The 24,674-nt window shown below is 33.4% G+C and overlaps 3 protein-coding genes across 4 annotated transcripts; all 3 read left to right on the forward strand.

The window, feature by feature from the left end:
- Positions 1–55: 55 nt before the first annotated feature.
- LOC123884185 lies at positions 56–3,889 on the forward strand. The gene is made up of 5 exons (XM_045933220.1): positions 56–473; positions 2,508–2,662; positions 3,004–3,070; positions 3,335–3,386; positions 3,551–3,889. The coding sequence occupies exons 1-5, from the start codon at positions 125–127 to the stop codon at positions 3,663–3,665; spliced, it is 738 nt and encodes a 245-aa protein (XP_045789176.1). The 5' UTR covers positions 56–124; the 3' UTR covers positions 3,666–3,889.
- An 8,291-nt stretch (positions 3,890–12,180) lies between these two features.
- On the forward strand, positions 12,181–17,181 carry LOC123884186 (39S ribosomal protein L46, mitochondrial-like). 2 transcript variants are annotated; one of them, XM_045933221.1, is made up of 8 exons: positions 12,231–12,388; positions 12,935–13,337; positions 13,434–13,580; positions 14,800–14,865; positions 15,186–15,260; positions 16,039–16,168; positions 16,420–16,545; positions 16,787–17,181. In XM_045933221.1, exons 3-8 carry the CDS (start codon positions 13,435–13,437, stop codon positions 16,928–16,930), a joined length of 687 nt encoding a protein of 228 aa, XP_045789177.1. In that variant the 5' UTR covers positions 12,231–12,388; positions 12,935–13,337; position 13,434; the 3' UTR covers positions 16,931–17,181. The 2 variants fall into 2 exon arrangements, with proteins under 2 accessions (XP_045789178.1, XP_045789177.1); XM_045933222.1 differs by lacking the exon at positions 12,935–13,337 and having other exon boundaries at positions 12,181–12,388.
- Positions 17,182–18,558: 1,377 nt separating this feature from the next.
- Positions 18,559–19,845, forward strand: LOC123885350 (desiccation protectant protein Lea14 homolog). Its single transcript, XM_045934628.1, has 2 exons — positions 18,559–18,826; positions 19,375–19,845. Exons 1-2 carry the CDS (start codon positions 18,621–18,623, stop codon positions 19,613–19,615), a joined length of 447 nt encoding a protein of 148 aa, XP_045790584.1. The 5' UTR covers positions 18,559–18,620; the 3' UTR covers positions 19,616–19,845.
- Positions 19,846–24,674: the final 4,829 nt, after the last annotated feature.

The following is a 24,674-nucleotide window of genomic DNA, read 5'->3' on the forward strand; positions in this document are numbered from 1 at the left end:
TTTTTTATGTGGCTATCATTAATCAGAAACTAAGATATTTAAATACAAGGCAGGTAGCAACTATCTGACTTAGATTCTCAAACAAACTCATTCTAACGTTTGTTCTCTTTACTATTCTAGTTTCATGGCATTGTCTACTATTGCTTCCATTACCTTAATCAACACTACTCACAATCACCACAGTTCATTGTTCTTTCCACCAAAACAACAACATCATCACCATCATAACACCAGAAGAATACATAGGTTTCAATGCAATGGAACAAACCCAAATCAAGAGTCTCAAACTAAGAACAATGCATTTCTTAAAGTAGCATGGTATAGTTCTGAGCTTCTAGGAATTGCTGCTTCTGTTTTTCGTTCTTCATCTGGTGAAGATGAAGCTTCTCCTTTGAGACTTCTTGAAACCATTGATCGTGCTTCTGTTGTGGATACAATTAAACAAGACTTTGAAAGATCTTATTTTGTCACAGGTTTTATCAAATGCTTTTTCTTATCTTATGGGTTAATACCAATTTATTTTATTTAGATCCTTCTTAATATATGTTATAGTTTCAATTTTATGTATGTATGTATGTATGGTTTCTTAAATTATGCTTTTCTTTTTTACATTTCATTTGGATTTTGGATGATTAATTTGGGGGAAAAAGTTCTATATTTAATTAAAATTAAGAGTGAAGACCCATTTTGATCGTTCACAAATTTCTGACAGGACAATTCAGTTCCTGACAAAAATAAAACTCAAATTAGTCACTGACATTTTCATATCGAGGACAAATTAGTCCCTGATTCGTTATAACAGAAGAACCAATTTATCTCAAATATGAAAATGTCGGGGACTAATTTGAGTTTTATTTTTGTCGTCTAAAGTTTGTGAAGGACCAAAACGGGTCTTCATTCTATAACTAAAATAGTAGATATGTTCTAGGGAAAGGGTATAACTAATTCAAAAATGTTGGGTTGGGTATGCCTTATAGTTACCGATAAGTAGGCATGTTAGTTAGGGTCAAACGTTAGTTGGGTTGCAATTGTGGGGGTGGGGTGGTTCAACCCTGCGGTACGATTCAGGGCTGTTGAATTATGGACCGCAATATTTAATTAAATACGTTGTACAATGTAAATTCTAAGCGTGAAATAATAATTCAAAGGAACTGCAGCCACTCTGTAGTAAGAGACGTAGACACAATTGGCTGAACTTTGTGATCAAATATTGTGTGTCTGTGTTTTCTACTTTGTCTGTGTTGTTTTCGTATCTTTTACTTTTATTAGACAATAATGAGGAGAAGATAGACTCAATGAATAACTAGAGTTAGTGTAGTAGAATTAACTCAATTAGAAGAGTCAATGTTACTTCCATAGTACTACTTTGTTTGATTTATTTAGAATTAAGAAGAAATTACCTTTAGCACTACCAGATCCATATGCCTTTGCCACATTGGCTGAACACTTCGCCTCCACATTGCTCTTTTCAAGCAGAGCAATCAGCCCTTGATACTGCTCCTGGTGAGTGAAACTCTTCCATCATCTTCACTGCTACTTCCTGCATTATTGACTGATGCATTGGTCACAGGCTTCTCTTCATATTCATCACCATCAACATGGTTTGCATACGCATTGTTGTAACCATTTCCACGCCCCCAATTTGGTGGATAGCCAATGTAACATCCTTCCACAGTGTGTCCTCCCTTTCCACAATAGGTACCCACTTTGCCATTTCCTCTACCTCTTCCATACTGCAAAGTTCAGATCCTCTTCCATTGGAATTTCATTTGATCCATCAACAAACTTGAACTTATTTTTCATTGCAAGTGCTCTTCGCATCTTCAACGCCCAGGCATGATAATTCTCTCCGTTCATTGCCGGTGTGACACAGACGGTGGTTGGATTTTCCGACGGATGAACATGATAGGGATCTAGGGATTGCGAATGATCTTGATTCGCCGGATTCTGACTTCCTTGACCTCTCGCCATTACAAATTGAACGATTGAAACTGAACAATCAAGAAACTGATACAAAACGAAAAACTGAAGCTGCAAAGGATCGAAATCAACACAAGAAAAACGATCGGAAGAGATTTCTGTAACTTTCTATAGCTGTGGAAGCAGAGCGGGATGAACCTGCTCTGATAGCATCAAAGTATTAGAATTCCATACAAAACCAAGCTAGAAAATTGATAGATTTCATTCATTGATAAGAGAAGTGTTACAAGAGAGTAATACTACAGGAGTTCAGTTAGCAGTTGTACTTGTAACAAACTGATGATAGTGTAATAAACTAACTCTAGTTATTCATCGAGTCTATCTTCTCCTCATTATTGGCTAATAACTGTTGATAGTGTACTTTGAGTATAGTATGTTATTTCATACATGTTAATTAACTTGCAAATGTTTGCTTCCTATGTAATGATTGACACAAAATGAAGCTACCAACAATTGGCAGTTTCTAGTTAGTATTTTGATTATAATCAGAAGATTCACATGGTTGATCTATTCTTCTCAACTCTCAGGAGATCTCACATTGAATGCATATGAAGAGGATTGTGAATTTGCGGATCCTGCCGGCTCTTTCAAAGGGCTTCAGCGTTTCAAAAGAAACTGTACTAATTTTGGATCCCTTTTGGAGAAGTCAAATATGAATCTTATGAAGTGGGAAGATTTTGAGGTGCGAATAAGCTTTAACACTTCTCTACCGCTTTCTTAAATATAGTTTTGCAACGTTTTGAATTCAAGTTGCAGTTAAAGTTGAGATTACCTTGCAATCCTTGACATTACATGTAATTGAGGATAACTGCTACTGATGCGGTTGCAGTTGCGATATAGTTGCGAAGACTTAAACAACAATTGTTGTCGTAGCTGGGATTGTGGATTATTCCGTGGGTGTTAGTGCAGTGTTAACTGCTTAGCTATGTAATCTAAAGGGACATAGTTCAATCTCCTGCTACACATCCGACTTTAGAAACGCGTGTTTTTTCTTTTTTAAAATTCAATACTTCTTATTGACAGGACAAAGGAATTGGCCACTGGAGATTCAGCTGCATCTTGTCCTTTCCATGGAGGCCTATTCTTTCTGGTAAATTTTAAGCCTATCCATTTAGAGTATATCCAATTGATTGAGCCATCAATGAACAAAATGAAATTGCTTTACTAATACGATACATATTTTTGTATAATTGTAATTTATCTGCATTTCGATGGAACCTCTCTTGAAATTTCTTTCATTTTTCATAGAATATGTGACATTTGCAAAATGCTTATTTAGTAGTAACCAGCAAAAAGAAGCTTAAATTATATTGTATGGTACATTTTTTAACCATGTTACTAATATATGCTGCAGCAACTGGATACACGGAATATTACTTTGATGCACAATCAGGAAAAGTATGCAGGTGTGAAAAATGTTCAATTATGATGACACATGTTTCTACCATTGTCTGATTTCAATTGTGAATAAATTTGACTAATATGAAATAATGCGAATAAGTTTCAAAATGAAATCTTTGTGAGTAAGTTATCATTTTCAAAATCATCTAAATATCTGAAAAATTTTCAGGCATGTGGAGCATTGGAATGTTCCAAAATCGGCTTTGTTCAAGCAAATTCTAAGGCCTAGCAAGGGATTTGGCTTAAAAGATTATCTGACTAGGTGGTTGAAAATTTTCCAGTGAATCATTAAATTTACAAAGATTTTGCGACACTGTCAACGTTTCATTATACACACCTAAGCCTGTGTGATATTGGTATGTATTAATTTTAGAAGTGTATGATAGGAGCTTCTGACATAGTAGGAATATCCTGTATATATGTGGTTTACCAGATTAATTAGGACTGTGAATTTGATTTTGTTACCAGAAAAAGAAAATAGATAAAAAGAGATTTTTTTTCCTTTTCATTTGTTACTTTAAAGTAAAGTTTCTTTTTTTCGTAAACATAAAGTAATGTAAAGTGAAGTTTGTTTTTAGTATTGATAGATTGTTCTGTACAATTTTTGGCCCTTACATTTGTTGGTTTATGTTAGGATGTGGAATAATGGTTAATTAGAGTAGTTAAAGTAGTTAAGGGTTTTATAGAAGTTAGTTAGTTAGTTTAGTTGTTAATGGGCTATTTGTATAAATAGGAGAACACAATGTAGAGTTGATCATTATTGAATATTTGTAAACATTGTGAAGGGGAAACCCTTGGAGGTGCAAAATGCTCACAGGTTGGCCGTGAGGTTTTGATTAAATCGGTAGTTCAGGGAATTCCGTGTCTTTCTTATGCCAGAATCTTTAGAGGCAGAGATTGAACGAATTATAAAAACCTTTTGGTGGGGATTGCAAAGAGGAGCTTGTAGATGGGATTAATTGGATGAAGTGGGAGAAGTTGACCATGCGAAAGGAGTTTAGAGGTTTGGGGTTTCATGACTTTCATGGCTTTAATCTAGCTATGTGGGGAAACAAGGTTGGAAGTTTATAACCAACCCGGATACTATACTGTTGGAAAATATTTAGTTTCCTAGTTTGTTATTTCTAGGAGATTCTAAGCTTATCTATTATTTCCTTTTATGTTTGTACTCTTCCTATTTAAACCAGCCTTGAGCTGAGGAATAATACACAACAGTATTTACTTATTATTTTCTACATGGTATCGAGAGCTCCCGATTTTGGGGGTCTCGCTTCCGCAAAACCCTAGCCGCCGTCGTGTTTACAATCTGACCACGACGACTGATTTTGTGTGCGGCACTGTTCACACGTGGTACTGTTCACGCACCACTGTTCATTTAAAATACTGTTCATCGGAGGCACTGTTCATACGTACTGTTCACGTGATTACTGTTCACGAGTACTGTTCACCGGCGTTACTTTTCTTTGCTGCTTCCGGTACTCCTTGGCTAAGATTATTAATTATGACGTTTTTTTATTCTCGACGACGATCATCCACTTTCAAATACCGTCGTGAATGCAAATATTGTCATCGTTTGGGACATACTATTTTTCAATGTTGGAAATTACATGGTCTTCCGCGACCTTCAAATCAGAAGAACAAAGGTGGAGGTGAGGGTCATACATTCCAAGCCAGTAATTCTGATCAAGAGCATCAGTCTTCTTCAATTCAGCTTTCATTCACGATGGAACAACTAGACAGACTGTACAAAATTCTTGAATCTAACACTCTTTCTGGCTCTGTTGCCCCCAAAGGTACTTCTGCCCTTTTTAGTGTCAGTCCTAGTCGTGCTTGGATAGTAGATTCGGGTGCAAGTGATCACATGACTGGTGATTCTACTCTGTTTTCTTCTTATAGTCCATGTGCAGGTAACCATAAAATAAAAATTGCGGATGGATCCTTTTCAGCCATTGCGGGTAAAGGTTCGGTTGTGTTGTCTCCAAGTCTAACCCTTAAAGATGTTCTTCATGTCCCAAATCTATCTTGTAGTCTCATGTCTGTCAGTAAATTAGCCCAAGATAGAAATTGTCAAACTAATTTTTTCCGTACTCATTGTGTTTTTCAGGATTTGAACTCGGGGAAGATGATTGGTAGTGCTAAGGAGAGTGGAGGACTCTACTACTTCGACATTGAACCTGAATCACAACTACCTTCCAAACCAATAAGTTCATGCTTTGAATCTTTTTTAGTTTTGAATAATAATAATGATGATGTTATGTTATGGCATTCACGATTAGGTCATCCTAGTTTTCCTTATTTAAAACACTTATTTCCTGAGTTATTTCGTAATAAGGATTTATCTTTGTTTAAATGTGAAGCATGTGAATTTGCAAAACATCATCGTTCTCATTTTCCATTACAGCCCTACAAACCATCAAAACCTTTTTCTGTTATTCACAGTGATGTTTGGGGCCCTAACCGAACGAGTACACTTTCTCATAAAAAATGGTTTATCACATTTATAGATGATCACTCAAGAGTTAGTTGGGTGTACTTGTTAAAAGGGAAATCTGACGTTTGTCAGGCCGTAAAAGATTTTGTTAAAATGGTGCAAAATCAATTTCAAACAAATATTCAAGTATTTAGAAGTGATAACGGCAAAGAATATTTTAACACAATGTTGAGTGATTTTTTTCGTGAAAATGGAATTGTGCATCAAAGTTCATGTCCTAACACTCCCCAACAAAATGGAGTTGCAGAAAGAAAAAATAGGCACTTGTTGGAGGTGGCTAGAGCTTTACTTTTCGCAAGTAAAGTACCAAATTATTTGTGGGGTGAAGCAGTTTTAACTGCTGCATACTTAATTAACAGAGTGCCCTCCAAAGTTCTTAATTTTAAAACTCCAATTCATATTTTCAAAGAATGTTTTCCTAATGATCGTGTTTCAAACGATTTGACCTTAAAAATCTTTGGTTGCACTGCATTTGTTCATGAACATAAGAATATTAGCAAACTCGAACCGCGTGCTATAAAATGTGTTTTTGTTGGGTATTCTCCAACCCAGAAGGGATATAAATGTTTTGATCCAAAAAACCAGAAAATGTTTGTCACCATGGATGTTACATTCTTTGAAAACAAACCTTTTTTTGACACGCATCTTCAGGGGGGAAATTTAAATGAAGATTCGTCTCAAATTGAGGACATGAGTTTTTTTAACTCGTTTCAAACTGAGGACATGAGTTTTTTTAATAATTTATCTTTGCCGGTATCACAAAGTTCTAAGACTTATACTTCTGCACCAACGAAAAATGGCCATGATTTTTTATCTAATCCTACTCCTGTTATGAGTAGTGAGCTTGGTGAATCCGAGCCTACATTTTCTCATGAAGAAAACAATGAGAATCTTGAAAACAATGATAATGATGATCTAATTGAAATGCCACAAAATAATGAGTCATATAAAGATAATAGGTTTGAAGCAGGAAACAAGACTTGGAAAGGAAAGGTTTTTGTGAGAAAGAATCACAAAGAAAGTGATGAGTCCACATCTCAACACTGTCATGAATCTGAACTGGGGGATGATCAACTTCCTAAAAAAAGAAAAGGTAAGTCTATCTCTGTTTCTGAGAGTCGTATTTTGTATCCTGATATCGATGATCCTGTGGCTGTTAGAAAACCTGTTAGATCTTGCACTAAATACCCATTGTCCAATTTTATATCATATTCAAATTTGTCTTCATCTTTTTCTGCCTTTACCTCAAAATTGTCTAGTGTAGAGATTCCAAAAAATGTACAGGTTGCTCTAGAAGTTCCAAAGTGGAGGGAAGCTGTACTTGAGGAGATGAAAGCTCTTGAAAAGAACAAAACCTGGAGTGTTATGACACTACCGGATGGCAAGAAGACGGTTGGATGCAAATGGGTGTTTACTGTGAAGTATAATTCGGATGGGTCAATCGAAAGGTACAAGGCTCGATTGGTGGCTAAGGGTTTTACTCAAACCTATGGTATAGACTACTCAGAGACTTTTGCTCCTGTTGCAAAATTGAACACTGTCAGAATTCTCTTGTCTCTTGCTGCTAACTTAGATTGGCCCCTACATCAGTTGGATGTTAAGAATGCTTTTCTCAATGGTGATTTAGAAGAAGAAGTATATATGGACATTCCTCCTGGCTTTGAAGACAAGTTTGGATCAAATGTATGCAAGCTAAATAAGTCTTTGTATGGATTAAAGCAGTCTCCTAGAGCTTGGTTTGAAAAGTTCACTTATTCCATGAAGAAACAAGGATACATTCAAGGACAAGCTGACCACACCTTGTTCACAAAGTTCTCCCAAGATGGAAAAATTGCTGTCCTAATTGTTTATGTTGATGATATCGTCCTTACTGGAGATGATATAGTTGAAATGGCAAGAGTAAAGGAGAAATTAGCATTAGACTTTGAAATCAAGGACTTGGGATCCATGAGATATTTTCTTGGTATGGAGGTTGCTCGATCAAAAGATGGTATTGTAGTTTCCCAGCAAAAATACATTCTAGATTTATTGAAAGAAACAGGAATGAGTGGATGTCGACCAGCAGATACTCCCATGGATCCTAATGCAAAACTTTGGGAAGAAGGTAGTGTTCCTGTTGATACTGGAAGGTACCAGAGATTGGTTGGGAAACTGATTTATTTGTCACACACTAGACCTGACATTGCTTTCTCGGTTAGTGTAGTAAGTCAGTTTATGCATTCTCCTTTTGAGGAACATCTTGAGGCAGTCTATAGGATACTGCGATATTTGAAAGCAAATCCCGGAAAGGGATTATTTTTTAAGAAGACTAATGAAAGAAATGTGTCTATCTTTACCGATGCTGATTGGGCAGGTTCAGTCACTGACAGAAGATCAACCTCCGGATATTGTACCTATGTTTGGGGTAATCTTGTGACATGGAGGAGCAAGAAACAAGGAGTTGTAGCAAGAAGTAGTGCAGAAGCTGAGTTTAGAGCTATGGCTCAAGGTATTTGTGAAGGATTATGGATCCACAGAGTCCTAGAAGAGCTTAAGATGAAAATTGAGCTTCCATTGAAATTATACTCTGACAGTAAAGCCGCTATTAGCATAGCTCATAACCCAGTTCAACATGACAGAACCAAGCATATTGAGATCGATCGACATTTCATAAAAGAGAAGTTAGATGCCGGAATCATATGTCTACCTTTTGTAACTTCGAGTCAGCAAACTGCAGATATCTTGACCAAAAGCTTAGCAAGACCCACCTTTGAGCATTTGATCGGCAAGTTGGGCATGATAGATATCTATGCACCAACTTGAGGGGGGGTGTTGGAAAATATTTAGTTTCCTAGTTTGTTATTTCTAGGAGATTCTAAGCTTATCTATTATTTCCTTTTATGTTTGTACTCTTCCTATTTAAACCAGCCTTGAGCTGAGGAATAATACACAACAGTATTTACTTATTATTTTCTACATATACTAATAAGAATTTTCAAAGCCAAATATTCACATTGGGATTTTTTAGGAGCGGCCTTGGGGTACAATCCGAGTTATGGGCAGTATGATGTAGTATCTAGTCAACCGATCGACACTGGAGGAGTGCTATTGTTGGAGGATTTGGTATGGTAGAAGTATCTCAGTTTGGGATGTGTCCCTTGGCTGAGAAATGTGGAGGCTCCTGCTATTGCAACATTAAGGCCAAGAGACATATAGAGCATGGTGGTGCACCAACTTGTAGACCAAAATAATGGTAAGTGGAATGAACAATTGGTGAGGGAAGTTTTTTATGACACAGATGTGGAGGAGATTTTAAGAATTCCGTTACTTGATGTCTCAAAAAGGGACCAAATGATTTGGCGTTTTGATAAGCATGGAAATTATACGGTGAAAAGTGCTTATATGGCGTGTATGGAGAGATTATTCAATCGTGATGAGCTCAAAGTTCCGGGAGATTGGTCACCCATTTGGTTGCTTTGAGCACCACCTAAGGGACATACTTTCATATGGCGATTATTGAGGAATTGCTTGCCAAACCACAGACTAGAGGTGTAATCTGTCCGCCTTGGTGTGTAGGTTGTGATGATGCGATGGAAAAAAAAAAAACTGGCATATGTTCTTGCAGTGCCTGTGCAGTGTTGATTTCTGGCAGAATATGGGAATCACAGACGGACTCGACGCAATTATGGCCGGTGCAGCTAGTTTTGCATAGGTGTTCTTCAAAGTCTGTCAGTGGCTGGATCATGGAAATTTGGCTTCATTCTACATGGTATTATGGAGCCTTTGGAATAGAAGATACAACAAATTATGGGAAGGTTTACAAGAAGAATCCTCTTCAGGTACTGGCTCGAGCATCTCAGGTGCTGCAGGCTTGGTGTCATGCTCAGCCTGTTCATAACAGAAGCAACATTGACGCTGCGATTTTCTTTTCATCAGACTGTTGGTATGGGGGGCCTGCATCCGTGACAATCTTGGCTGATTTCAAAATGTATATACGACATGGACGCACACCAAAATGACAGCAGCTGAAGGTGAGGTGTGGTATTCACAAAGACAAATCCGATATTACTGAATACGGGTCCCTTATAGCTATGTTTAAGGACCTGTTTGTTTTGAAAAACAGCTACCAAGTTGTATTCAGTAGGCGACAAGAAACTGGTTGTGCTCACACTCTTGCAGGAGCATCTACCAACTATGCTACTCACTCTGTTTTTTCGCCTACTACTCATTGTATTTGGAATATTATTATAAATGAAATGCCTTGATTTTGCTTGTTATATATAAAAAAAAAGGTACGCTAGTATTAATTATTCCCTAATTAATTAAACATTTCCTAACTATGGACATATACTAGTATTATTTTTCGTTTTGGTAGGATCTTACGTTTTACGATTTTGCTATACCCCTCCCGATCCTAAGTAAATACTTGGGAAAGATCTTTCTGTCCTATTCACGATTTTAAACATTACGACCTTGCTACCCTCCTTCTGTTCTTAGTCAAGATCTCGAACTTGCAACATTGATTAGCTTCAATTATAACTAATTATGTTAATTAGTTTGAAGTTAATTCCTTTTGTGATATTTTTTGTTTATGTTTGCTAGTCTTCCTTGACTTCATGTATGAGGAGTGCTACTAACAATACACTATGCAGCAAACTTCTCCTACCAATAGAGGTGGGAACAGGCCAGGCCGGCCTACATGGCCTTAAGGCCTAGCCTACATAGGCTCAGGCCAGGCCAGCCTATTTCTTTAAATAGAGCATGCCAATGCTTTTTTATAAGCCTATTTAGCTAAAAAGGCCAGGCCGCAGGCCATTAAAAAAGCCTTTGAGGCCTACTAGGCTGGCCTATTTAAGTTAACATGAATAATATTTTTATTACGATTATTATTTATATATTAAAATTTATACTTTGATTAAATTATAAATCTATTAACTTTTTAAGTAATTTAAGTTTATTAATTTACATTAGTTTTTAACATATATAAATGTATTATTATAAACTAGAATTGAAATATGATGACATATATAGTCAAATTCTCTAAAATATCAAATGAAACATTATTTTATTAGTTCATAAGTATATTTCAAAATAAATATAATTATTTATTTAAATATGTTCATATGAAATAAGCTTTTAAACAGGCTAACAGGCCACATCAGACTTTCAAAAGGCCAGACTCAGGCCTAGAATTTAAGCCTATGATAGGCCACAGGCCAGGCTCAGACCTTCGATTTTTTGACAGGCCAGGCTCAGGCTTGGCAAAGCCTAGCTCGGCCTAGCCTATTCCCACCTCTACCTACCAATCTGTTTCTGATGTACGATACTAGCAAACTCTATAACTTGCATTATGTGGCACAATGAGGGTTTTCACTTTCGACAATGTGATCTTTCAATGACATTCTATTAAAAGAATGAAACATTGGATGTTTTCTCTTCGGGCCCCGATGTATCTTTTATACTCAAAATATTTTCAATTTTCAATTTTGCCCTTGATAAAAACTTCGGTTCGCAGAAACCGAAGTTTTTTAGTTCAAATTCGGGAAAATTTCGGTTAACAGAAACCGAATTTTTTTTAAGGCAAAAAAAATTCGGTTCGTAGAAACCGAAGTTTTTATTAAAGGGCAAAAAAGTAAAATCCAGAGGATGAAAAAGAATCTTTGAAGGCCTAAAGAGAAAACATCTTACAAAAATAGTGATGGCATGCTTTGCTTTCTTTCAAGGCCTTAATTGCAGTTAAGATCCCAAACATTGCTAATGGATCATTTGCCATCATAAAAAGATTGCTCAGTATAACATCGGTCTTGATCCTTAATAAATTGGGTAAGAATAGCGTTGTACATAAGTTGAGCAAACTTGGTTAATCCGACCAAACCCACCAAATCCAAGGAAAAAAAAAAAAGGGTTGAGGCAGATCATTGGGTGGGTATGGAGTTCAACGCATTCTCTGATCATCTCCTAGGAGTCTTCACTCCTCGACTTCCATTCGTCATTTAAAACATCGATGCTAAAAAAATATCATTCTTTAAAAATAGTAAAAATAGGTTTTTTTTATGAAAAATAAATAATATATAATTTTTTTATAAAAAAACAAAAAATATATAATTTTTTTATAAAAAAATAAAATAAAATTTGCTAATTTTTGTCAAGTAGCCTAGTAGCTAGAAAATCTACCTTAAAGGTGAATAAATGAAGTGTTCGGGGTTCGAACCCCAGCTCCTAAACATATAGTCCGATATTCCTACCAACTTAACCAAGTTCACGGAAATTCATTGACATTTATTTTATTTAAAAAAATATTATAAATAAATAGAATTTAAAGAATATGCATGATATGTGTAAAACGGTTTTAAACAGATATCCAATAAAAATTCACCAATTTGCTTTCTCCTTCTCGATCCCTCTCTCTCAAAATCGCTGCTCTCAATCTCTCTCCCTCACCTCGCCGTAACGCCGTTCAATCTTCCGCCGCAGCCGCACCACTGCTCAGCTCACCGCGCCGCACCGCACTCACTCTTTCTCTTCGTCTCGTTTGAGGTAAGCAAACTAACATACTGCAATTAATTTTTAACAACCTAACCTTCTCAATCTAGAATCTTTGTTTGATGATTTGGTGTTGTTTTGAATTTTAAATTTATTAAGCTGTTTTGATTGTTAAGTGATTATATAAATAAGCTGTTTTGGTTATATAAATAAGTAGTTTTGGTTGGTTCTGCAATAGTGTTTTTGTTCTAAAATAGTGAGAATGAAGGGTTTTTGTTCTAAATTCATCTTGTTCTGCAATAGTGTTTGTTCTGCAATAGAGTTAATAAGAGTTTGTTCTGCAATAGTGTCTATCACCAAGTTCTAAATTCACCTTGGTAACATCAAGTGTTTTTGTTCTAAATTTACTAACCTAAATAGTGAGAATTGTCTTTTTGTATTCAGTTAGTGAAAATAATTAGTATTCAATAGTGAGAATGAAGGAAGTTTTTCTCTGTTATTATACATCGATTTGTCTCTGCAATAGTATTCAATAACTAGTACTTTGGTTCTGCAATATATTATACATCGATTTGTTAATTTTGCATAATTTAATTTCAGAGATGAGGAAGTTTTTTGTTCCTAGAGCTATCCAGAAATTTGGTTGATAAAATTCCCTCCAAAATTTTGCCTAGGCTCTCTAATATTACGGGAATCGCCACTGCTTATATGAAATGGAAAAAATGATGATTTCTTATTGGATGTCCGTGTCAAACTATTTTATACCAACGATGACGATGTATTTCCATTAAACTCATAAAATAAATAAAAATATTGAAATGTGAGGAATATGCACAAAAACAACACTGTTAATTTGTTTTTAGTAAAAAGTAAAAAAAAACATTGTTAATTTGTTCATGTAGCGTAAACCCTTCTCGCGTTTTTTCTTCACTCTATAACACTAAACTACCTCATTTTTCTGCATATTTTTTTGGTGTCACACACTCTTCCATTTTTGGCCAAGGTATGAAAAACCCTAATCACAATCATCAAAATAATAAACATTGTTTAAATCTTGTACTATATGTGTGTGTTCGATGATGTTTTTGCATTCGTTCAGGATGAAGATGTCATTGATTCGGCCTCTGTTAACGAGGCGAGGATTCAGCACAAGCTCTGAGAAAATGGTTGCCTCTGTACTGTTTGAAAGATTGCCTGTGGTTATTCCCAAAATTGACCCTATTGTTTATGCGTTTCAAGAATTCTCGTATGTTTTTTTTTTCTCTCTCTTTGTATTTTAATTTGTGTTAATTTTACTTTGCTCTGCTTGGATTTGAGGTAGTTTATGAATAAAAGCATCAAATTACTAAAATGGATTTGGATTTGGTATTTAGTTTAGTATTGGGTTTTGTAGTCATGTAAGAAATGAGTGAATATGAATAGATAAATTGGCTGTGGAAATTGTGAATGCTGGTCGAAATAGTCATTGAATTTCGCGGATTGGCAAATACAATTTCGGGATGTACTCCCTCCGGTCTCATATATAAGCGAAGATTCTTTTTTCAAGTTCGTTGAATAACGGATGTATATGATGAAAAGGGAATCTTTGCTTATATGAGTCCGAAGAGAGTATTTACCAATTTGTAAAACGCCGAGACTATTTTGACTGATGCCCACAATTTTGAGGTTTAATTTGTTTATTCACGCAGTAAGAAATTAATCCAAATTTTAGGGAAAAAGGTTTGCTGGTGTTGCTTGAGGGCAATAGAAAAGGACAGGATTGCAAGCTGAATGTCGAATTTGGACTCGATTTTATTTATGAATTTGTTGATTTTGCAAACTAGGTGGAGGATGAAGTATCCTATTAGAGGCTACCATTATTTGTTAATTGTTATGTATTTTGAGTTGAATGGGATGCATGGTCGGGGTAAACCTTAAACCCTATATTAGTTTTATACTGACATCCAACAAGAACTAATCATTTTGCCACATAAGTCCATTTTGTAACCACCTTTTTAAAAAGTAACTGCAAAATATTGGATTATCATTTGTCTTCAGTGAAAAACTAGTTTACACTGACTTCAGTGAAATTTGAATACCCCCTGTTTCATATTTTTACATATTGCCAAGCGATCTAGCACTGAATACCCTAATGTACACCTCTTCATATTATCTAAGTGAAAAATAAGGGAATTTCTCTTCTGGTTTGCAGTCTTATGTCTTCAGTGAAATTTTGTTTTCCCAAGTTATATATAAAAAGGGTAATAAATGATATGAAATATCAGTGCTTTCTTTCGCTTCTCTCTTTTAGAATGGAAAAAAAATGAGGTTAATGTCTAAAAATAAGGATTTTCTGTTAATATTAGTTAGATGGAAATTGTGCCGTGGTTTACTTAGTAAACTCAATGTTTGTTGTATTTCTTACTGATATTTTGGCTGTTGTTCTTGTTATATAACTACATTTTTCATGGGGTTTTGATGGCTAGGTTTCGATGGAGACAACAATATCAACGCAGATATCCCGATGAATTCCTAGACAGATCTGATGCTAGGTATGAGTACTTAAGTTAAGAGTTAACGGTAGGTTTATAAGTAAATAAACCCACTTGGGTTGGTGCATTGGTATTGACTTGGGACCTGAGAGTGTGCTCCTCTTGAGGTCTGAGGTTCGATTCTCTCTGGCGCCAATTTGGGTGGGCTAATTTAGCTTCTTCAAAAAAAAAGGTTTATAAGTAAATAATTTGGTTATTTAGAATTGGCTCATTTAAAAGGGAGATATCTTCATTTCCATCTGTTAAGTGATGTCACATATGGCATAATACAGATAGATCTTTCTTTTCATCTACTATTGTTAAAATTGTGTTACTTCCAGGGGTAAAGGTGATTATCAAATTGAATACGTGCCAGCACCACGAATCACCGAAGCAGACAAAAACAATGATCTAAGGTGTGCACCAATTTAGCAGACACATTATGTTATTTGCCATACAAAAATGTTTTATTTCAATTTCTGGTATATATAATGTAGAATGAATGATATATAAGAGATGTCTCATAGGTCATAACAAATATTTATAACTTGGTTCTTATCTTGACCACATCCCCCCAAAGTGAGCAAATCTCCTTTTTCTTTGGTGTGGTATATACTATTTATTTATTTATTTATTTATTTATTTTATTTACTTACCTTCTTTATTGGTTTTTAATTTAGTTTAGCTTTGAACTATTGGTAGTTATATAATGTAGATGCAAGCTTGTCGTCGGATATGTTAGTTGTATTCTTAGTGCACCTTCAGACCTTAATCAGATATTTAAGTTGTATTTGTCGTGCTCATCCAGTCTTTAATTAGTAATGCTATACAGTTACTGTTAGTTAATTTTTCAATTATTTGAATGAAGTTCAATCTTAAGCCTTAGGATTGATTCTTGCGAACTACTTATGTGATTTAGTGAGTATCAAATCAAATGCATTAAATGATGAGGGTGAACTGGTGTAGACCTAGAACATTATAATGCTTTTCTTTTTAATACAATTTGACAAGTTATTATAAAAGACCAATATAATGATATACTTATGCGAGGGAAGGGTAGGCCAATCCTTGTCTTGTCTGTCTCTTAGATAATAGAGTCATAACTAATGTAATTTTGAATGAGAGATATGAAAACTTAATTCAGACATAATTGCTGTGAGGTTGAATAGTCTCTCTTACTACTTGCCTCTTTAGGTCACTACAAAGAGCTCTTGACAGAAGACTTTACCTTCTCCTCTATGGAAATGCTTATGGGGCTCCAGATGGAAAACCTGTGTGGCATTTTCCAGAGAAAGTATATGAATCAGAGGAAACTATGCGTAAGGTAAACATTCTTATGTGGTTATCCCTTTCTTATTTCCTATATCTTCCCATTCTGTTAAATAGCGGCTATGACTCAACAGAATTGGAACAGGGTGCTATTGTTGTGCGATATATTTTACACAAAATGTTGTCGAATAGCTGCTATAGCACTATTGCGAAGAGAAGTTTTAACAAATCGCTGTTTTCCGTAATTGCGATTGACAACATTGACATCTTGTTTTTCCTTGTAACGTTTTAAATTTTACTTTGCAGTGTGCAGAATCTGCCCTGAAATCAGTCATTGGAGATCTTTCCAATACATATTTTGTGGGAAATGCTCCAATGGCCCATATGGTTGTTCAGCCTAAAGAAGAGCAGGCAGAATCTGCATCTTTTAAGGTATATATATTTATAAGAAATTTGTGGTACTTCAGTCTACTATTGGAAGGTTAATATCTTTAAATATGTTATTTATATCAACATGTGTTGGCATTTTCTGAAAATGACTTTGTAGACATTTGCTTTGTTTGGTTGTACCACATGATTCAAAAACTAGCCTTTTCAATACTTCTGCCTTATTTCTCTGTGTGGAAATTCGTTATACTTGCTCATTCGTTCCCTTGCTCAATTCTTCTGTCAGAAATTCTTCTTCAAGTCACAAGTAATTGCTAAAACCAAGTTCGACATTGGAAAATGTGAGGAATTTGTTTGGGTGACTAAGGATGAGTTGATGGAGTATTTTCCTGAGCAAGCTGAGTTTTTTAACAAAATGATCATTAGCTGATGACAGTGGAGACAGTTTAGTTAAAACCACCATTTAGTTCATTGAAAGAAGATCAAGGTAACAGTTTCTAGATCAACAGAAGGTTTTGAATTATAATTAGATTTCACATCTCAGTTTGAGGCCATTGTTTAAAAACTTATTTCTACTTGTCATCTATATTTTCTTGTACTTTGTGCTGTAATAACAAGTTGCCATGGTGATTATGATGTTAAGAATATAATGCCCAATTTTGTAATTGTGTTCCATGGATATCTTATTAGCTCACCAACTAATCTTGTTATGGTGTCCAGAATATTGAAAATGACACTTTTCACTTGTGTTGCAAAGAATTTGTTGAATCCAAACTGTAATTGCATCTCAATCACCCTTTTCTGCATATTCTCCTTCTCTTCAACAACAGTGAAAGAAATAAATTTTGTTTCATGAGAAATTGAAAGTGCAAGTATCACAGGGCAATTGTTAATTCACCATCATATTTTTCTTTTGCAAGTTTGTTTGTAGCGATAGAATATAATGGAATAGTAGAGTGGAACAAAGTGAAATGAAAGAAATCTTACTAAAAAATGGAATAAATCATAGTTTATGATGAATTGGAACAAATGTTAAATTTCATTCCTTACCCCTTAAATTGGAGGGACAAATTTGAAAGTAAAGTGGTTCTATGAGTTTTAGTCCTCCTATTACCTTGCCTAGGTGCCTGTACGGTAACTGTATCGGGTACCAGTACGGGGTACGACATTTTTAAAAAAATTAATGTACTGTGTATGGGCATAAATTAAGGTATGAATATTTATCTGGTATTGGTACGGGTACTTATCCAGTACTGGTACTCCTTCAAATGAAATACCTGTACATCATGCCATTTTATTCTATTTCATTCAATTTTATTGTGATTTTTATAACTCAAACAATAATGAAACATTAATCATTTCATCGTATCATTTCATCAATCTAAACATAGCTAAGCAAGTGATCACATATATTCAATTTATTGCATATCAAAAAATTTAATTGAAAGAGAATAATTCATTTTAAGGGGACAAATATTCGATCTGAACAAAACTTATCAAACCCTTCTAAAAAATAAGCATTTAGTAAGGTACACTTTGGGTGACCGTTTAAACCATTTGTTTTTTTTCATCATTTGTTTAATCTGGTTTGGAGAAATTTTTATAAGAAAAACCCAAATTAACTGTATTAAAATTTGAGTTTTACCATTATTTCAATAGACAATACGAAACAAATAACAGGAACATTAGAAACCATCTTCTAATGGAAATTAGAGACCCTAAACTAAACTCACATTACCCATAACAAAAAAATCCAAATACACAACTCATGATAATAGAGGAGCAACCTCACTTTCACTTATCATCACCGCTTGTGATTGTAACCGACATTCTCATTTAACCAAACACATCCCTACTCTACTACCAAGATAAAGAATGCCACGTGCAACACGTATAGTCACGTGTCACATAGCAAACAAAACAACGACATCTCATATATGCATTGTCAAGAGTAACAACCTCGTATGGTTGACAAGCGTCATACAAAAAAAGACAGAGTCTCCATCACTATAAATAGTAATAATATCCATTATTCATTCTAATTCATTCTCATTAGTCATTAGTATACTACTTAAGTTAAGTGCGTGTTGCGTTTATTTAATTACTACTAGAATTTGAAAATGTCGCAGTTGGTGAATAAAGCTAAGAATTTTGTGTCTGATAAAATCGGTGATGTGGCAAAGCCTGAGGCGAGTGTTATGGACGTTGACTTCAAGCGCGTGACGATGGATAGTGCTGAGTACTTAGCAAAGGTTTCTGTTCATAATCCTTATTCCACTCCGGTTCCTATTTGTGAGATCAAGTACTCTTTCAAAAGCGCCAATAGGTTCGTTCTTATTACTCAATTTCCTACTAAGGTTCATTTTATATTGCATAAGCTTAAACTAATCCAAATTCAAATGGACTTTTAATCTTCAAATGGACTTTTAATCTTTTATTTTTATCATTTTTCAGAATTGGTTTTTCTATTTTAAAATTTGACAGTTCTGATTATAAAATAACATAAAACCTAATTTATATTGCATAAGTTTCGTTTAATCCAAACGGACTCTTAATCCTTTATTTTTATTATTTTGCAAAATTGGTTCTTTTATTTTAAAATTTGACAGTTTTGGGTCTCATCGAATTTTTGTATATTGTTATTAATCATATATTACGTCATTTAAAATGTCAGCATCACCAATTTATAGAAAAAAAAATATGAGAACTAAAACTGCAATTAAAATTAAAAAATATCTTACAATAACATACTATGTATGTCACTATTATGCCTTAAAGTTCCATATTAGATAATGAGATATTTAAAAGTCTAAATTGATGATTTGTTTTTTTAAATATAATCGAATCTAATGTTTTTGTGTTGGATAATGAAAGGGAGATAGCATCAGGGACAATACCAGATCCAGGTTCTTTAAAGGCAAAGGACACAACAATGGTGGATGTACCTGTTAAGGTACCATACAGCATATTGATGAGCTTGGCAAAGGACATTGGAGCTGATTGGGATATTGACTATCATTTAGATTTGGGTCTTGTTATTGACCTTCCTGTCATTGGCAACTTCACCATTCCTCTTTCTCAAAAAGGAGAGGTCAAGCTACCTAGCCCTTTCTAAACATGTGCTAGCTGCTCCTAGTTGATGGAAAATACTAAGAAAAAATAATTATGTACCATGTTTTTTTTTTATAGTAACTATGTACCATGTTATGTTTCATTTTATGTGAATGAAGGAAATGGTTTTAGATTATGGAACTATTAAAAGTCTCATGGAGATACCTAAGATATAAGTAATTGCAACTGTATACCTAAGTATAACTGCATACCATTCCTTCTACTTTTCAATATTGAGGGTTTTATTTTTTAGCCATGGGGTTTTATTTTCTAGCAATTGCTTTCTACTTTTCAATATTGAGGGTTTTATTTTTTAGCCATGGGGTTTTATTTTCTACCAATTGCTAGAAACTTCACCTTAAATGCGGAATATAATTATCGGACAATTCAATCTTAAAAAAGAATAGGAAAAAGAAACTTCACCTTAAAAGCGGATCGGATAAGTGGAGTTTGGAGTGTCCAGAGTTCGAAATGTGTTTATAATGTTATGTCTTATCAACTGAGTTAAGTTCACAAATTGGATAATATTGAATAATATTGAGGGTTTTATCTATAGAGATGTAAACTTTTTACATGTGAGATACCCGATGACTCTCATATTTGTATAGTTTTTTTTCCACCCACAATCACTTCAACAATATAATTTCAATTTATTTTTTATGTGTTTTTGGAAGAGTAAATAGAAAATTTGTTTCTCTGAATTTTTACTCACAATCAAATTCGTCCACTAATTATTTAAAATAGTTAAAATATCATTGAATTTGTGAACATTAAATAAAAAATGTTAATTTGTGATGTTAACTATTTCATGTCAGTAGTTACATTTTCATAATTTGATCAATTTTGAAATTCGAATGTCAAAAATACATAAAATAGTTATTTCTTACCTAAATTAAAACCTAAATCTCACAAATCCTAATTTCTATTCTCTAAATCTAAAATCTAAATTTTAATCTAAAATATATGGATGGTGGGTTTTTTTTTTTATAATAATGGCAAAGTAAGAACATATATAAATAAGGTGTTCGTCGTTCCCGTGAGCTTCTCTCAGTTGGTAGAGACATTACACTATATAACTAAGGTGTTTTGATGCCGCCAGCTGGCCGCCTGTAAATGGAAAGAAAGTGGCGGTTTTTGTCACTTATAGAAGGCTTTTGGCCACCAATAAATTGCTGATTTCTTGTAATGTTATTCATTTTTAAGGTGGATTTTTTAGCTACTAGTCTGCTTGACAAAAAAAAATTAAAAATAAAGTGTTCGTCTTCAACCTCCATTAAATGAAGCTAATGGAATTTATCTTATTCATACGAGAATAATTGCCGGCTAATTGATAATACTTCGAGCTTTTGAATTTAATTTTAAGCTCTTCGTTAGACATTTTATAAGGGAGGCAATGGGCGGTGGTAAAATATTTTATAAGCAATGGGCGGTGGGCGGTGGTAAAATATTTTTAAGGTGTTTGTCTTCAAATCCATTTTTAAGGGAGGCAATGGGCGGTGGTAAAATATTTTATAAGCATAATTTTTTTGTTTGAAATTTTTAACCGATGAAACACGAATACTCTTCAGATTAAGCGTGTTTGAAAGTTTTAACCAATAAAACATGAATACTCTTCAGATTAAGTGTGTCCTAGTGTTAGAAAATGTGTCTTAGTGTAAGATACACATCGATGTTTGGCACCGACAACATACATGTAATTCTATTGAATTATATTATTTTTTTAATTAATATCTTGTGTTATGTTTGATGTCTATATTTGCATATGGACAAAAATTGGCATCAGAAGATTAATTTCGGACCTAAAACATAATAAGGAGCAGTTCTATTCCATTGGACGAAACCCTAAAGGTTAATGATGCCCATAAGAATTTGATATATTGATACATAAGCAAAGGCTCCTCAAGATTGGCAAATAATTTCTTTGTGATAGAAAATAAATAAATAAATTAACAGCAGTATAACCGTAGGAAAAACTCATATTGGTTGTGTATTGCTTGTTATTTGTTCGTTAAAAAAATTAACTACTTTCTTATCTTAAATAATATTTTATTCAAAATATTTTTGGGAGCATATGATGTGATTCATTTGATAGGAATATTGTGGAGTTTAAATTAGAGATTTCCTATTTATTCAGTTTTTTAATTAAATTGTCTAATTATTAGAATTTTACCTTTTAAGGTTAATAAGTCGTTGCCTAGAGTTTGAACTCAGCCCTTGAGTATATAATATAGTGTTCCTTTTAATTGAGTCAAGTTCACGAATACTCATATTTATTCACTTTTAGGAGTTAATTAGTTCCCTCCTATCACGAGTCTTTTTCAATGTTTTAAAAACCGGACCGGAGATCAAACCGGTGTGACCTCCGGTTCATGGTTCAATTGGTTGGACCGGTTAGATCGCTATTGAACCGATTGAACCGGAATAATAATAATAAACAATAAATATAATATTTGACCTGATAAATAATATTTTTATTAAAAAATTCACAATAATAATAATAATGGCAGATTTTCAAAAATATAATGGGATGACCCAATACACATTTATTTGTCTAAAAAAAAGCCCAATGTAATTGTTTAAAAAACACAAGGTAATATATATAGGGAGTACTTTTCACTAACCCTAAAATTCATTCATTTGATAGCAGCAAGCCGCCACACAGAGGCCACAGTCACTTTCCTGCTTCTCTAAATTTCTACCACTTTCTAGTTTATAAATTTCTACTATTATCTTGCACAACCACTTAAATCTATCTCTTTTTCATTTTCCTACTTCTCATATTCTACCTATTTTTTTCTTCTTCTCAAACTCTACCTCTTCTTCAAGCTCAACCTCTTTTTATACTTCTTTTTCAATCTTTGTGATGATATGAGTTTGTGGTGCTGGTGAAATCTGACAGACAGTAACTTAACTTGGTTAGTAATGGTGTTAAAATTGGTTCATATGATTTTTGTATTTCATAATTGATTAATAAATTAACTTAGAAATCTAAAACAAATAAAATCAGAGGTATTAACGTGTTTGTGGTTTTACTTTGGTTATTTCATTTCAGAGGTTTTATTAAGAAATAAATAAATAAAATAAAGAAGAAAAAAAACAGTTTTTTTTTTTTTAAATTGAGAAAACCGGCCAATTTTTCCAGTTTGACGGTTCACCGGTTTTCCCGATTCCCACCGGTTCACACTGGTTCAAAGTGGTTTTTTACCGGTTTTACTGACTAGCGGTTCTGGCTCTTGTTCGGACCGGTTTCATGTCTGGTTCACGTCCGAACCAGTCGAACCGGCCGGTCCGGTCCGGTTCTTAAAACATTGGTCTTTTTACATAGGCTCTGTTTGGCAAAAATAGCTTATGGCTGATGATAGCTTCTAGCTGATTGAAGTGTTTGGTAAAATTAGCGGTTCAACTGACTGATAAATGTAAAATGACATGAAAGGACATTTTTAATTCAATAATTTTTGTTATCAAATTAAAACTATTTAATTTTTTTTGAAAGAGAAATTAATACTATTTAAGATACTTAGAATTTAATATTTTAAGTTTTTGTATTTTTTTTACAATATTTTAAGTTTATTAATTCAATAAATATATCTTTCAAATATTATTATTAAACTAATTTTTATATGCTGATTTTTTTTTTAAAAAAAATTATTTTCCTTTCAGTTGATATACTTTATGAAAAAATAACAACATATATTCACAATATAGTATAATGGTTAATTATAATAAGGTACTCTGTTTAAAATAAATTATAGTAAGGTAAGTACCTATGAATTGATAAAAAAATAATACGCTTTAGCCTTCATATTTGAAAATAGATAATAAGACAACGTTAAAACATACTATATACATGTGATTTTAGAAGAAGCAACGTTAAAACATGCATTTACTTATTTTATTTTAAATTCTAATGATAATAAATTATAAAGGGTAAATATGGATTTTAGTTAAAATAATAAGAGTGAAAGAGGAAGAAAAAAATGAAAAGCTAGAAACTACTTGAAATAACTTCTGAAAAAGAAGCTATAAGTCAGTAAAATAAGCTAAAAAACTCTTTCTAAACAGACTGTTACTAAACATGTCTTTTAGCTTATAAGTCATAAAACAAAAGTTAAAAGCTATCTTTTTTGGCTTGTCAAACAGACCCATAGTCTCTTAAGTACTTTTTACAACATCTAATTTGATTCTCGATCCATCCACCCCAATCTAATTCGCGACATAGGATAGTCAGACAAAATATATAAATTATTCAAAATATATAATCTAGGGGAGGAGTGAAACACTATGGACCTGTTTATTTCAGATTTTTCACAAAAAACAATCTATTTTTCCCAGAAAAAAATCTATTTTTTTTATCTTGCTTGTGTTTGTTTCAAATTTTTTAAAAAATCATTTTAGTAAAAAAATCATTTTTTTCATCAAAATGAGAATCTATTTTCAATAACTTTTATCAAAATTCATTTTTTTTTATCATTCATCTCTACAAAAGAATCTCTACAAAATAATGATTTTCTTCAAAATAATTTTTTTCAAAAAAAAAAATTATTTTTTTTAAATCTCAAACAAACGGACCCTATATCATGCGATAGCTGGATGAGAAGTTTAAACATACATTAGCATACGACTCTTTATATCTAGTTAGTATAAGATTATTTTTTATATGTCATTGTAAAAAAATTGTTACGATATTTCATTGTAATTTAATATATTACTATTTTTAAATTTCACATTCATTAATATTAATTTTTTTTCCTATATATATCATGAAAAAGTAACACATTTTGGTAACCTCTTTTTCTTTAATTATTTTTTTGTACAAATGAGGACAAAGTCCAAGAAAAAATAAAAAACTACACAATCACACGCGCGAGTATTTGAGGCATGAATGTTGCGACAAAAAAATATAATAGAAAAAGTCTTTGAAGATTTTTAGAATGAGCGTTCAAAATATGAATATATTTTTTTTAAAGTAAGACTAAAATTGGCTTAGCTGATCCACGTCAAATATAAACTTGTCAATTCATGTTTTTTAGCTAACATATACATGTTGCAGTTTTTTATTACCA

The sequence above is a fragment of the Trifolium pratense genome, linkage group LG5 (assembly GCF_020283565.1).
Source record: "Trifolium pratense cultivar HEN17-A07 linkage group LG5, ARS_RC_1.1, whole genome shotgun sequence".
NCBI classification, from domain to species: Eukaryota; Viridiplantae; Streptophyta; class Magnoliopsida; order Fabales; family Fabaceae; genus Trifolium; species Trifolium pratense.

Bases quoted from the DNA above. Each gene is read 5' to 3' on its own strand.
- LOC123884185 (XM_045933220.1), top strand. From the start codon at position 125: ATGGCATTGTCTACTATTGCTTCCATTACCTTAATCAACACTACTCAC. The intron at 474-2,507 runs GTTTTATCAAAT...CTCAACTCTCAG, and splicing joins AAGATCTTATTTTGTCACAG to GAGATCTCACATTGAATGCA. The intron at 3,071-3,334 runs GTAAATTTTAAG...TATATGCTGCAG, and splicing joins ATGGAGGCCTATTCTTTCTG to CAACTGGATACACGGAATAT.
- LOC123884186 (XM_045933222.1), top strand. From the start codon at position 13,435: ATGAAGATGTCATTGATTCGGCCTCTGTTAACGAGGCGAGGATTCAGC. The intron at 13,581-14,799 runs GTATGTTTTTTT...TTTGATGGCTAG, and splicing joins TATGCGTTTCAAGAATTCTC to GTTTCGATGGAGACAACAAT. The intron at 14,866-15,185 runs GTATGAGTACTT...TGTTACTTCCAG, and splicing joins CTAGACAGATCTGATGCTAG to GGGTAAAGGTGATTATCAAA.
- LOC123885350 (XM_045934628.1), top strand. From the start codon at position 18,621: ATGTCGCAGTTGGTGAATAAAGCTAAGAATTTTGTGTCTGATAAAATC. The intron at 18,827-19,374 runs GTTCGTTCTTAT...GGATAATGAAAG, and splicing joins TCTTTCAAAAGCGCCAATAG to GGAGATAGCATCAGGGACAA.